A 14720-nucleotide genomic window follows, 5' to 3' on the forward strand; every position below is an offset into this window, starting at 1 on the left:
AGGAAATAGAGGAAGGAGAGGAAGGGAGGGGATGGAGGATGAGGAAGACGAGGAAGGCAGGCAGGCAGGCAGGAAAGGACTGTTACTGTTACTAAAAATAATCACCACCACTAGAACCACTGCTATGGAACCACCATTCTAAACTGGAAAAGAATAGGAGATCTACTTCTTTTTCCAAAATCAGAACATCTTATTAAATGCAAATCATTAATGATTTAAACTCCATTTAAAACTATTTGGAATATCCATAGTAATTTCAGATTATGCAGGAAAAGTGATGAGATATGTATCAAAAAGTGAGAACTTCATGGTAGCTTCTAATCCTAGCACATGTGTTAAGAGTTTAATGCTGTGAAATGCTTGGGTCTTTCTTCTTTTAGTGTGAAATCATTTTTCAGATGAAATAGACAAAAGTTAGAATTTCAGGCATTTAGCTAATTGTTTTACTATGCCTGACAAAATATTACCAGTTGTTTCAGTGAAACATATTGTTAGTATGGAAGATCAAATAGGACATTCTCTCCCCTCAGTTTATCAAAAGCTTTATTTATATTCAATAATGGATATCTGTTTTCATAAATTATTTCAAAGTGGGTTCTGCCTCTGACCCTCAAAAGGAATGAGCCTAAAAAAATAGGAAACTCAGCATGATCGGCCAGCTTAACTCTATCCTTGATAAGCCTGTCAGTTCAGAAAGGGTGATGAAAAAGGAATTGAGAGTATACACTATCAGCAGTAAACTAAAATATGCTGTCATAGGAGAAAAATGCTCTCTGTAACAGTGGACAAGTGAATAAAAACCATTCAAAGGACCTTAAAAATCAACTTACTTTACAGTATCTTAAAGCTTCCATGAGTGTTAAGAATCCTACAGCAGCTTGTTCATGTATACCAAGAAGTTCTGCAACAAAAAAGTCAGCAATGCATTAGCATACAGATCTGAAAAGCAGTTCAATATAAATACATATGTACACATACATATATATGTTCTACACCAAAACTTTTACTTTTACCCAAAATTGTACCTTAAAAGTCTAGCATATATTTACTGTTAAGAGTTCACATCAAGCCATCGTGATAGTCCTATTCATTATAAAATACCAATAGATTAGGTAATAGAGCCTTTGTATGTACATTAAATGCATTTATAAAACTTTATATTCAATGTTAACTTTTGATAGACATTTGATACCATCCCTTTCTCCTCTAAATAAACACAAGCAGCAGCTTAAGACTGCGGAAATAATGAAGAACAGAACACAGTACCTGCTTTACAAAGGCTAGTGTTAGTCGCTCAGTTGTGTCTGACTCTTTGCGACCCCATGGGCTGTATGTAGTCCACTAGGCTCCTCTGTCCATGGGATTCTCCAGGCAAGAATACTGGAGTGGGTAGCCATTCCCTTCTCCAGGGAATCTTCTAACCCAGGGATCGAACCCAGGTCTCCTGCATTGCAGGCAGACTCTTTACCCACTGAGCTACGAGGGAAACCCTTACAAAGGCTAAGAGCTTATCAAAGGAGACAGATGAGAAAACTTGTGCTCTTTGTTTAGATGAACACACACATCTTACAGTGGTGTTAAGAGCATCTGTTTACTGTGTTAGTGTCAGTGAGTCAGTTCAGTCGCTCAGTTGTGTCCGACTCTTTGCGACCCCATGAATCGCAGCACACCAGGCCTCCCTGTCCATCACCAACTCCCAGAGTTCACTCAGACTCACGTCCATAGAGTCAGTGATGCCATCCAGCCATCTCATCCTCTGTCGTCCCCTTCTCCTCCTGCCCCCAATCCCTCCCAGCATCAGAGACTTTTCCAATGAGTCATCTCTTTGCATGAGGTGGCCAAAGTACTGGAGTTTCAGCTTTAGCATCGTTCCCTCCAAAGAAATCCCAGGGCTGATTTCCTTCAGAACGGACTGGTTGGATCTCCTTGCAGTCCAAGGGACTCTCAAGGGTCTTCTCCAACACCACAGTTCAAAAGCATCAATTCTTCGGCGCTCAGCTTTCTTCACAGTCCAACTCTCACATCCGTACATAACCACTGGAAAAGCCATAGCCTTTACCAGACGGACCTTTGCTGGCAAAGTAATGTCTCTGCTTTTCAATATGCTATCTAGGGTGCTCATAACTTTTCTTTCAAGGAGTAAGCGTCTTTTAATTTCATGGCTGCAATCACCATCTGCAGTGATTTTGGAGCCCCCAAAAATAAAGTCTGACACTGTTTCCACTGTTTCCCCATCTATTTGCCATGAAGTGATGGGACCAGATGCAGGTGCATGCAAGTGTTAACATCTGAGTTGAATCCTGAAGCATATGTAGGAATTTTCCAGGCCAAGAAGAGGATAAGAAGATAATTTAAAGAGAAGAAATGGCAAAGAAGTATGAAAAATCAATGTATTCAAGGGGTAAAAAATTTGTCAAAGCTTCCTTAAAGGTTTCTAGCCTGGGGAACCTGATAAATGGTGACTGACTGAGAGAGAGAATAAAGAATTAGGTTCTAAAGTGGTATGAAGAGAGAGCGTGAGTTTGGTTTTAGACTAGAATTCAGTGACCTTGAGGACTTCTAGAGAGAGATGGGTACATTACTAGAAGTAAGGTTCAGGAACATGGAAAAAGAGGTCAGAACTGGATACAAAGCTTTAGGGAATCATCAGCATGATCATGGAAATGGATAAGAAAGAGCAGAAAAAGCACAGAAAATGAAAAGACAGACTATTCCACATCAGAAATGTAACTATAATGGTAATAAATTCTTTTCATACACTACAGCTTTCAGCTAAAGTACATTAAGTATCAGGATAATAGTAACTTGGGTAACAGTAATTTGGGACCATACATATTTCTAAAAAGAATCTTTTTTCTAGTAAAAAATTATGTCCACTATAAACACAACGTATATTTAACTCTACACCCTTTTTACTATTTGGTTATGTATCGTCCATTTTCCTGTAGGATATCATGTTTTTATCAATTAATGTAATAATATCAACTTATTTGCTTTGTTGTAAATATTTGACTATGTATCCTTAAGCACAACATCTAGATGTGTATACCAAGAATCGGTTGTTTAAGCTTTAATTTTTGTAAATTCAAAATTAATAGAAGGCATGTATACACACAGTTTGTATTTTTCACTAGCTTCTTACGGGCTCAGAGGAGACACAGCTACAGTTTCCAAGTTTTGCTTAGAATTCTCAGGGATGTCTAAGTTGCTTTTAGACTTATTTCTCTGTCTTAATTTTTAACAACCCCCAAAACAGTGATTATTATTTTCTTATAAACCAAATATGCAAAAGCTTTTTTGGATTCTCAATAATGTTTAATAACGTAAAGGTCATGAGACCAAGAAATCTGAAAATCGTTGGCATAGCATTCAGACCAAAAAGAGAAAGTGAGGGTTAGCAACCCAGATAGGAAGAGATGGTACCCCATAGCCTTTCAAATTTTTTCTTCCTCTTCATTCTGAAAATTAAGGAGCACTAAATATTCTCAAGTTCAAATAATACATGTTAAGAAACTATTTCACGTTTTAATTTCTAAAATCAGTTACCACCACCTAGTGTTATGACTTGATTACTACATCATCTATTTCCTTACAGATGTCTGGAATACTATATTTATAATATCATGCTACTAAATACACCAAATCAGCTTTCAAAACTCTTGAATAATGAATTATTCAGATGCAGTCAGTAATCACATGTTTAGCCATGTTGTTTGAATGGTAATATTGTAAATGGTAAAATGTATCATTCCTATGTACTTAAAATTTTTATCTTATTTTGATAGCTAAAGTGCATCATTAATAATATTATTGTACAAAGTTATAATTACAGTGAAGACATACTATTCTCATATTAAAATTTACAGAATTTAGTTACACTAACTACACTTTTCTCACTAAGTCTCCAAGAAATCTGTTTAAGTTTGCAGAAAATTCTAATAATTCTGTCATTATATTTCAGAACTTTCTCTTGTTTTTAGCCTAGCAATTAAAACTAACCATGATTAAGTGTCTATCCACCTTTGTGTTCAGTCAGTCAGACTGTATCAAATTGTAGTTTCATATATTCACGAGTTTGCTTCTCCATACCCTTCTCTGCTCCCTGCTATCACTTCGCACTACTGTCAGGGTGTCTAAAGAAGTCCTTCTTAGGCCTTTCAAACTTGATACTGACTTGGAAAGCACATACTTGCACTATATTTATTTAACAAACACCCTGAGGGCCAGTATTGAAAAGAACAATGTTAAGCACAGTGTGGGAATACAAAGGCATCACCAGGACTACGAAGACAAAGAAGAAACTCTCTGTAAACTATGTATCTAATGAGGGGTTAACACCTAAAACATACAAGGAATTCCTAAAACTCACCGTTAAAAAAAAACAAAAAAAGTAACTCCCCAAACCAAATAAATTGCTAAACAAAAAAATCTGGGCTAAAGACTTAGACATTTCTCTAAAGAAAACATACAAATGGCCAACAGTATATGAAAAGATGCTGAATATCAATACCCCCAATCATCAGAGAGGAGGAAATCAAAACCACAATGTTAGGATAACCATTCTCAAAATCAGAAAAGATAAGTAGTAAGTGCTGGGGAGGATGTGTAGAATCCTTGTTCACTGTTGGTGGGAATCTAACATGAAAAACAGGATGCAGGTTCCCCCCCAAAATTAAAAATAGAACCACTGTATGATCCGCAATGGCACCCCACTCCAGTACTCTTGCCTGGAAAATCCCATGGATGGAGGAGTCTGGTGGGCTGCAGCCCATGGGGTCGCTAAGAGTTGGACATGACTGAGCGACTTCACTTTCACTTTTCACTTTCATGCACTGGAGAAGGAAATGGCAACCCACTCCAGTGTTCTTGCCTGGAGAATCCCAGGAATGGGGGAGCCTGGTGGGCTGCCGTCTATGGGGTCACACAGAGTTGGACACGACTGAAGCGACTGAGCAGAGCATGATCCATCAGTTCCACCTCTGTGTATTTAATTGAAAAGAGTGAAATGAGGATCTCAAAGAGATACCACATTCCCATGTTCATTGCCGCACTGTTCACAACAGCTGAGAAACAGACAACCTAAATGTCTAGCAACGAATGAATGAAGAAAGCGTGCAACATCCATACAAAGGATTACCGTTCAGACTTACAAAAGAAGGAAATCTTATCGTATGTGCACATACATGAACCTTGAGGACCTTAGGCTAACTGACGTTCGCCAGTCACAGAAGGAGAAACATCGCATGATTCTACTGAGATGAGGTATCTAAAACAAACTCAGAAGCGGAAAGTAGAATGGTGCTGATAGGAGGTAGAGGAGGAAATGGGGAGAGGCTATTCTACAGAGAGGAGAGTTTCAGTTACATAAGACAAATAAGATTTGCTGTACAATCTCATACCTATAAATAATACCATACTCTAAAAATTCGTTGCAAGGGTAGATCTCATGTTAAATGTTCTTACTACAATTTAAAAAAAGTCAAATTCCCCACCTCCGCCAAAAAAAAAAAACTCAACAGTAGGTGACAATGTAGAATGTGATAAGTATGATGAAGGCAAAATGCTCAGAGACCAGACAGATGACCAGCAGCTGTGGGTCTCAGGGGACTCCTGGGGACAGCACAAGCAGTGGCAGCTGAAGGATTGGCCGAGCAGAGACGGGAGGGATAGAAGTCTTCAGGCACAAGGAGCAGCATGCACAAAGAAATGAAAGTAAGTAGCATGATTCTGTGCAAGCGTCGATAAGTTCGTGAAGGCTGAAAATATAAGCTGGGGTGAAACTATGTAAGGTCACTGAGTAAGTAAACAATCTACACACAATGGAGTATTACTCAGCCATAGAAATGAATGAAACTGTACCATTTGCAGAGACGTGGATGGAACCAAAGACTGTCATACAGAGTGAAGTCAGTCAGAAGAAGAAAAACATCAAATAGTAAATGCATATATGTGGAATCCAGAAAAATGGTACACCTGTGTCTTATCTAAAAGCAGAACTAGAGACACAGAAGTAGAGAACAAACTTATGGTTACCACGGGGGGAAGGAGGGTGGGATGAATTCAGAGACTGGGATAGACATATATACACTACTATGCGTAAAATAGATAACTAATTTAATGAGAACCTACTGTATAGCAAAGGGAACTCTGCTTGATGCTCTGTGGTGATCTAAATGAGAAGGAAATCTAAAAAAACAGGGGATACATGTATATGTACAGCTGATTATGATATAGCAGAAACTAACATCACTGTAAAGCAACTATACTCCAATAAAAATTTAAAAAAGAATCTATAGTTTAAAAATGGAGGGGGGAGGCTTTTTTAATAATGCTGGAATACCTAAAATTTTAAAAAACACCAAAAAAGGCTTGGTTCATCTCACTTACAGGTAAGGGTACATGCACTTTGAGCCATGAACTTTGTGAAATCTACTTTTGAAGTGAAGAGCTTTTTAAAAACCCACTAACTGGTTGTTATATTCCTGAGAAGTCAGGTTGCTACAGAGTTGGCATCTAGCCAGGGTTGCCAATTTCAGCCAATAAGAATACAATATGCCCAGTTGTATTTAAATTTCAGATACAAAATTAAAATTTTCAGTATAAGTATACTCCAAATACTAAACAAGACATACTCCCACTAAAAAGGATTGCTTATTTGAAATTCAGATTTAACTGGGAGCTCTGCATTTTATCTGGGGTGTGTGTGTATGTGTCCCCAGTATCTAGGGGTGTGTGTGTGTGTGTGTGTGTGTCCCCAGTATCTAGGGGTGTGTGTGTGTGTGTGTGTGTGTGTGTGTGTGTGTGTGTGTCCCCCTCAGCAGTGTCCAACTCTTTGTGACCCCATGGACTGTAGCCTGCCAGACATCTCTGGAAATTTCTCCAGGCAAGAATACTGCAGTCGCTTGCCCCTTCTCCAGGGGATCTTACTGACCCAGGGATCGAATCTAGGTCTTCTGCATTGCAAGCAGATTCTTTACCATCTGAGCCACTAGGGAAGTTAGAATTGGGATATTTGGTAATCCTTTGGGAAAAAAATAAAAAAGGTAGATCTCTATCTCATACCACTCATAAATAAATAAAATCCAGATGGATTAACAGGATAAACATTAAAAAGAAATAAAGCCCACCAAAGCATTTGAAGAAAATACTAGGCAGTGCTAGCTTTAACTTTGGGGTGGGAGAAACACAGAATAGATACACAGAAAAAAATGTAAAAAAAAACAAACAAACCCAGAAGCCCTCAAAGAGATCAAATGATTTAATTTCATCAAAAATGAAAGCTTTGGTATATAAAAGGTAGCAGTGGCAAAGTTAAAGAAAACAGAAATGGTTGAGAGAAAGTATCTACAACAGATTTAATACATAAAGAACTAAGAATTTGTAAAGTACCCCTAGAAATTATAAGTAAAATAACCTCTCCTTCTAAAATGCCAAAAGACAGACAATTCCCAGAAAAAGAAAACACTGAAAGTTGACAAACATATGAAAAGATGATTAGGTGCAGGTTCACTAGGAATCAGAGAAATGTGAATCAAAATAGGCTACCAAGTGTCAGTAAACTGACTGACAAAAATATTAAAGAGTCAAAGTTTTGAGTGCTGGTTAGGACGAGACAAACAGGAACTACACACTGCAAGCATAAGTTTATACTCTTCTAGTCGGTAAAGCAAATTTCCAAAGGTAATTTGGCATATGAACGTTTAACAGGTATTCCTCAAAAGGTTAAATAAACACAGTTATCATATGACCCAGGATTTTCACTCCTGGGTAGATGCTAAAGAAAAATAAAAACATCTTCTCACTAACATTTGTACATAAATGTTACTAACCACATCACTTATCATGGCCAAGTGGAAACAAACCAAATGTCCATCAACTGATGAATGAAAAAAGAAAATGAGAAAATGTGGTATAAGCTATACAATGAAATATTTTTCAGTAAAATGGAGTGAAGTGCTGGTTCATGCCAAAATATGGATGAACCTTGAAAATACTACACTAAGTGAAATAAACTGGTACAGAAGTTTAGATATTACATGATTCTATTAAATGTCCAGAATAGGCAAATCAACAGAAATAGAAAGCAGATTAATGGTGGCTGAGGGGAAGCGACTACTTATGGGTTTAAGGGTTCTTTTATGATACATATGTTTTGAAACTGATATGGTGATGACTGCACAACTCAAGAACATATTAAAAACCAGTGACTTATACATTTTAAATGGCAGATGTGTAAATTATGTGAATTTTATCTCAATAAATCTATTAGTTAAAAAAAAGAAAAAGAACAGAAGCCTAACTGTAACCTTTATTGGTTGGATCCACTCTAAATAATTCTATGTAACCTCATCTGAGCTCTTAACTCTGATTGCACATTTACACATTCCTTTCATAATTCATCTTTATACTCCTTCTTAAAGCAGTGGATGTAAACTCTTTCTCCTTTACATGCCTCTAACTTTGTCCATTCATTGTCAGTGGACAAATTCAAACTCTCAAAAGTTCTCCCAATTTAAATATTTGATACCTCAAAATGCCTTTTTCTTTTTCTTTTCTCAATGCATTCTTTCTTCTTGTTTTAGAAGAACTGTGTATCTTTCCAACGTCACTGTTACCATCAACTCCATTTACTATCTCTTCTATTAAAAGCAGTTTTCCTCCTAACAGACAATTTAGGAGACTTCTATGCCTTAAAACAAAACTGGTGCATACCATCTCTTGGTCTTATGACCAGGCAATGAACTCCTCTCTTTCCATCCTTTCACCAGCAAAATGTCCTTGCCTGCATTCCTAAAATATTTATTCCTTATGCTATGGATTCTATTTCAATTGCTCTTTTAAGGGAAAGCCCTCATTAACTGCTAAATTCATAGCCTATTCTTAGTCCTCATTCTCCTTGACTGAGAAATTCAGCATGGCTCATTCACTTAACTCTGTATCACAATAAAAAAAAAAAAAAATCTTTGGATAAAATTTTCAATCTCTGCTTCTCTCTATAAATGAGGCAAAAAATTACCTCTTAGGGCTATTGTGAAATTAAATAAAATGAAATTCTTCTATATCATCTTATATATTTATTTTCACACTGAAAACTCTGTTCAGATCAGATCAGATCAGTCGCTCAGTCGTGTCTGACTCTTTGCGACCCCATGAATCACATCACGCCAGGCCTCCCTGTCCATCACCAACTCCTGGAGTTCACCGAGACTCACGTCCATCGAGTCAGTGATGCCATCCAGCCATCTCATCCTCTGTTGTCCCCTTCTCCTCCTGCCCCCAATCCCTCCCAGCATCAGAGTCTTTTCCAATGAGTCAACACTTCACATGAGGTGGCCAAAGTACTGGAGTTTCAGCTTTAGCATCATTCCTTCCAAAGAAATCCCAGGGCTGATCTCCTTCAGAATGGACTGATTGGACCTCCTTGCAGTCCAAGGGACTTGCAAGAGTCTTCTCCAACACCACAGTTCAAAAGCATCAATTCTTCGGCGCTCAGCCTTCTTCACAGTCCAACTCTCACATCCATACATGACCACAGGAAAAACCATAGCCTTGACTAGACGGACCTTTGTTGGCAAAGTAATAGGCTGTCTATCATGATGATTAACTATGCTGGTTGTAAGGGAACCAGACAACTGTGGTTTAAACTCCAGCTTGTTTGCATGAAATAAGATAATTTGGTGCCTTAGTTTCCTTTATTCTAAGACCTTCATAGAGTAGTTTTAAGAAAAGAAGTGAATAAAATAGGAGAAAAGAAGACAGTCACTAAATATTAAGAACAGAGGTTGGCATTGCTAAGATGATGCTTGTCACTGCTGGATAATGGGCTTTCTGTTGTTATTATTATTTATTTATTTTTATTTATTTATTTACTTGGCTGTGCCAGGTCTTAGCTGTGGCACACAGGATCAGCATTCTTAATAACTGTCAACAGTTGTTTAAAGAAAATGAAATACCTGAGGACAAGAATTGTTCTCTGCTACCAAAACAGTGACTTAAAGCTGACTTCCTATGTAATGTTTCTTGCACTTATTCATTCACTCAATAAAGTTCATTTGAAAACCTATTGGTTATTTGTACCTTACTCTCATCTATCTAATTCACAGCTGAATTCTACAGATTCTACTTTCCCAGAGGCTCTTTCCCAGAGGCAGGGGTCGAGCAGAAGAACATGCTATGGTGGACTGAGCACAGGCCTGGGCTGTGGTCAGAAGCCGTGGACGCCTGCTGTTGGACATGGGGTGAATTACAAATGACCTAAGCCTCGGTTTTGTTAACTATAAACTGAGGTTGAGAAGATACACACCCAAACATATTGCTTGGCACGAAGTACACAATCCTAGTGGCTCTCTTTCTCTTCCTTTGCCACACCTATTTCATCCTGTTACTTCCCACCCACTGACTACCTGTTCTAGTTTGTGACCTATCATCCCATCCCATTCCTATGCATACAAGCTGACAGGTTCAAGTTCTTATTTTGTCTTATGTTACTGTTCTGCTTAAATGCCTTCAATGACTCTCTTCCTAACACTTGACAACTAAGGTTTAAACTTCTCAGTATCAAGATCCTCTGGTTTCTTACCCAACCTTATATTTATGATCTTTTCTGTGTTCTTCACAGTCAATGCTTTTATCTCCTCAAATCTGGCTGTACATTCTAATTATGTACAGGTAATTTTTAAATTATCATGTCCAGACCCCACTACCCAGAAATTCTAATTTGTTTATTTGTTCTCAGCTGGGGCCTGAGTACTGACTTACTCTTAAGCTTCCTAAGTGAGGAACACATAGTCGGGATTAAGATACACTGCTCTAATCAGACTGGTCTGTCTCCCTGTCTCTAGACACAAACCTGTTATTTTTCCCTCTCTCTCATTCCATGTGGCCTCATTAAAATGGCCACTCCTACTTAATGGCTCCCCACTCATCCCAAGGCAAACACAGTAGGAAAGGTTTCCTCCTTTCCTTGAACTTCTATCATACTTTACTTCAACTTGTGTTCATTTCACCTTGCATTATAATTACCTGTGTGCATGCTCTTGTTTTCCTCTTTTGAGGAAAGGCCAAGTATTCCCATGAGCTGGTTGAGGCATTTTAGAAATTTTATCTTAATCTTCATAATCTAACATTTCTTTAAGGAAGGTATTACCTCCCTGAGTTATAAATTAGGAAACTGCAGACAAGAGAAGTAAAGCAGCTTGCCTAAAGATTTGAAAACTAGTAATTCTTTAATTATAATTTTTCCTTTGTATAATACATATATCACAATCTCCCCCATGTTGTCAGACAGAAAAATATCCAATAAATGCTGGATGAATGTATGGATTTTCATTTTAATTTTGGTGAATGAAAACAGATTCAACCTTAAGCCAACATTCATAACAATTAAGGGAGAATGCAAGAAATATACCATGTCTATTTTCTTTTCCAAGATAATATTTTAAAGTCTTTACTTAGTTTTGATATTTAAACTATACTTTAAAAAAAAACACTGCCAGACAATAGCTTTGAAAGCTAGTATTTCAAGAAACAGAAAAGGATAAATTAGTACATGTCAACAATCTAAACTGGATAGCTGACCAATATCCTGTAAGTATTGGGTTGGCCAAAAAGTTTTTCAGAAGATGTAATGGAAAAACCCAAATGAACTTTTTGGCCAACCCATATATAGCATGAAGAAAAGCCTATGGAAGACTTGAGAATCTGACATGTCTTTGACTAGCAGGGTTGAATACTTTCAGCTATCAATCAGAATGAGGGCTCAAGAACAGGATGGGTTCAATTACAAAAATATAGAGCAAGTTCAGCTCACTACTTTTTTTGTCAGTGAATTTTACTGTTTGAACTTTGACCTTTACCAGAAATCACCTAAACTAGGTTCTCATTTTCACCTCATCACTGAGATAATTTTGTATACATTAGCTAATGTAGGATGGAAGGGTACCTCTTAGATTTCTTAAATAGTTAAGTGAAAGGTTGGATGGTGTTAAGGTGCTCTTCAATTTTGAAATTCAGTCATTTTTACTGATTTTTCCCCCTAATATTGTCTTCTTTCATGTTTCTATTAACTCCATGTATTTCTAAAATTTGAGAAAATTTAAATTTAAGATCAAGATTCATTCATTTAAATGGGAGCAGAAAGCAGTAACTATTATTTTCTCAGTCATAATATTTGCTTCTGTAATTTGTTGACAGTTTTATCCAATTTTAGGAGAAAAATTAAACTTCCCTGTGAACTACAGGAGTCATGATTTCTGTTCTATATCACACACTTCAAGTATTACATACTTAAGAGTCTGACATGCCTTTAACATGCCTTTAACTTATTCAACGTATGCTGAAAGAACAAATAAATGAATTCAGACTGACCAAGTAACAATAAGCTACAGGGAATCTTTTGCAGAGCTGTACATCAGCTCTCCTTAACTAGATGGATCGGCCAAAGGTGCTTGACTTCAACGTTCCTGGCAACATATGAAGGTATACGAAAGAAATAATTGAGACCAGAGATGGAGGTGATGGTGGTTTAAAATTCTCAGACAACCTTAAATTTACCCAGCATTTTAAAGGAAATTACAAACCTTAAAAGTAATACAGGAAAAAAACCACTAGACTCTTAAATACTTCAAATCACGATACTCATAATTTTTCAATTTTAAGCAAAATTCAATAGTGCTCTCGACTTACAGACAGATATCACTAGATAAGTACAAACTTTACATATATATACATTTTAATTTTACATATATCCAAAGACCTATGACTTTTTCTAAACAAGTTAGTCCTATAATCTTAATTTTATATTAGAGAGAGCTAAAGGCTTAAGTAACTTGACTCAAGTCATATACTTGTGATTTGAACCTAAGTTTGTCAGCCTCCAGAGTCTATGCTCTTCATGTTATAGTGCTGTGAAAACTGTAAGCGATTCCTCTATACTAAAGCATTTATCGTAACCTCTAAGTAACACAGAACCATTAAACAGATGAATCAACAATCAACTGTATGTTAGTGGAATACTCATCATAAACAAAATAAACACAACAAAGAATAAATATACTTACTCATTCCTGAGCATTCTCTATCACCATCCCATACATTAGAAACAGCATGTCCTGTCAGCAGGAGGTTAATTAAACTTTGGCTATTAATAAAGATTAAAAAGTAATTAAAGTATGAATATACTAATTTTTAAAACAAATTACTCTTATGATAAAGCATAAAATCATGACTTTTTACATTAAATTATGTTGTTTAAAAAACAGAAAAACCTTACAGTTCTCATTTTATACACAACCTTGCTAAATGTATCACTTCCTGTGTCACCACAGTGGCATTTGTTGTTCTATATAATCACATAAATTTAACAACTTTATTCAAGACATCATATTAAAATAGATTAACAAAATGATACTTAGACTGCTAATTTATTTATAATCACCTTAAAAACACATATATACTTTTTATTATTTTGTGTTTGATGCAAGACATGTGAATTTAACCTCTGGGGCAGAAAGATCTAAAGGAAATATGTTTTGGAGTGAGTTAACAATCAGTCATTGTGTCATCAATTTTTAGCATAAATAGCTATAAAAAGCTTGAGAGGCAGGGTTTTCTCAGAGAAAAAGAAAAAAAAAAAATTTTTTTCCCGCAAACAGGGAAAGCATTCACAAATACACATGGGTGTACTTATTTCTAAGTTAACGTGAGCAAATTTCATCTATTAGAAAATTTCATGAATGCACTATCAAGTAAAATTTGTTAAAATATTCCCATTGTCATCCTAAAAGAAACTATTTGCTACAATAAACCCAGTGCATACATAGACCTAAAGTGTAAGTTAATACTTCATACCTAAAAGCAATGTATAAAGCGTAAGACTGCTCATACTCAGAGACTTTAAGCTGTCCGTACCGACAAACAAAATTATCTGACTCAGTGTGTTATCTTATGTGCATATTATCAGTCCTAAAACCTGAAGTCTGTATAAGGAAATAATAGATTTTAGTTAATTACCTGCCATGTCCATACACAGGATCTATCAAAGGCTCACTCGAATCTTCAATTTCATTTTTTATGTTTTCAATGCCCTAAAGAAACCAAGAATTCATTGGCTTATTTTTAAAACTAAAAATGAAAATTATGGTAGTTTAAAAACTAACCAGTTTATCCTATGAATTAATAAAACACAATTATATAAGTAACTTTTCTCCCAAAGAATTATCCAGATTTGAAATGGGGGGTGCGTTTGAAATGAAAATGGTGAGAAGCAGTTAATTCTTAGAATCTTTTCTTCTGTGTATTCTACATCAGAACAGGTAACAGATCCAATGTGTGAGTTAAAGGGGTGGGGGGGAGGGCCAGAGAGGGAAGACAGAGAGAGTGTTTAAGTTTCAAGAGAAGTGAGGAGAAAATTATTTTATCTGAAAGTTAATACTCATTTAACTTCAGGTGAAATTAAACTTGAACCCAATATACCTACTGAGGTACCTGATGTATTTTCTTAGATCATTAAAACACTAAATATATACACACATGATAAAGATGTACATTTAAATACACAACAGGTATTTCTCGTACATAAGAAAATGGAAGATTCTCTTGTGATTGTGTGTTCTTATATATTGGTCATTCAAATGTGCACTGACAAAATGTAAACTAGGAGGGCAGGAGTTTCTTATTTCCTGAAAGCCAATTTTCTGGTATTTTTTATCACCCCAAAGATC

At 36.3% G+C, this 14720-nt stretch overlaps 1 protein-coding gene across 4 annotated transcripts in view; it reads right to left on the minus strand.

Annotated features, from left to right (window-relative positions):
• Positions 1-14720, minus strand: part of MINDY3 (MINDY lysine 48 deubiquitinase 3) — a 79681-nt gene that overhangs the window by 40377 nt on the left and 24584 nt on the right. For all 4 annotated transcript variants that reach the window (XM_061436126.1, XM_061436127.1, XM_061436129.1 and 1 more), the window contains 3 exons: positions 14011-14084; positions 13059-13138; positions 831-901 (listed from right to left, as the gene is read on the minus strand). In XM_061436126.1, the coding sequence (XP_061292110.1) occupies positions 831-901; positions 13059-13138; positions 14011-14084 (225 nt within the window). The remainder of the gene's footprint in view (positions 1-830; positions 902-13058; positions 13139-14010; positions 14085-14720) is intronic.

This window comes from Bos javanicus, chromosome 13 (assembly GCF_032452875.1).
Source record: "Bos javanicus breed banteng chromosome 13, ARS-OSU_banteng_1.0, whole genome shotgun sequence".
Classification (NCBI taxonomy): domain Eukaryota; kingdom Metazoa; phylum Chordata; class Mammalia; order Artiodactyla; family Bovidae; genus Bos; species Bos javanicus.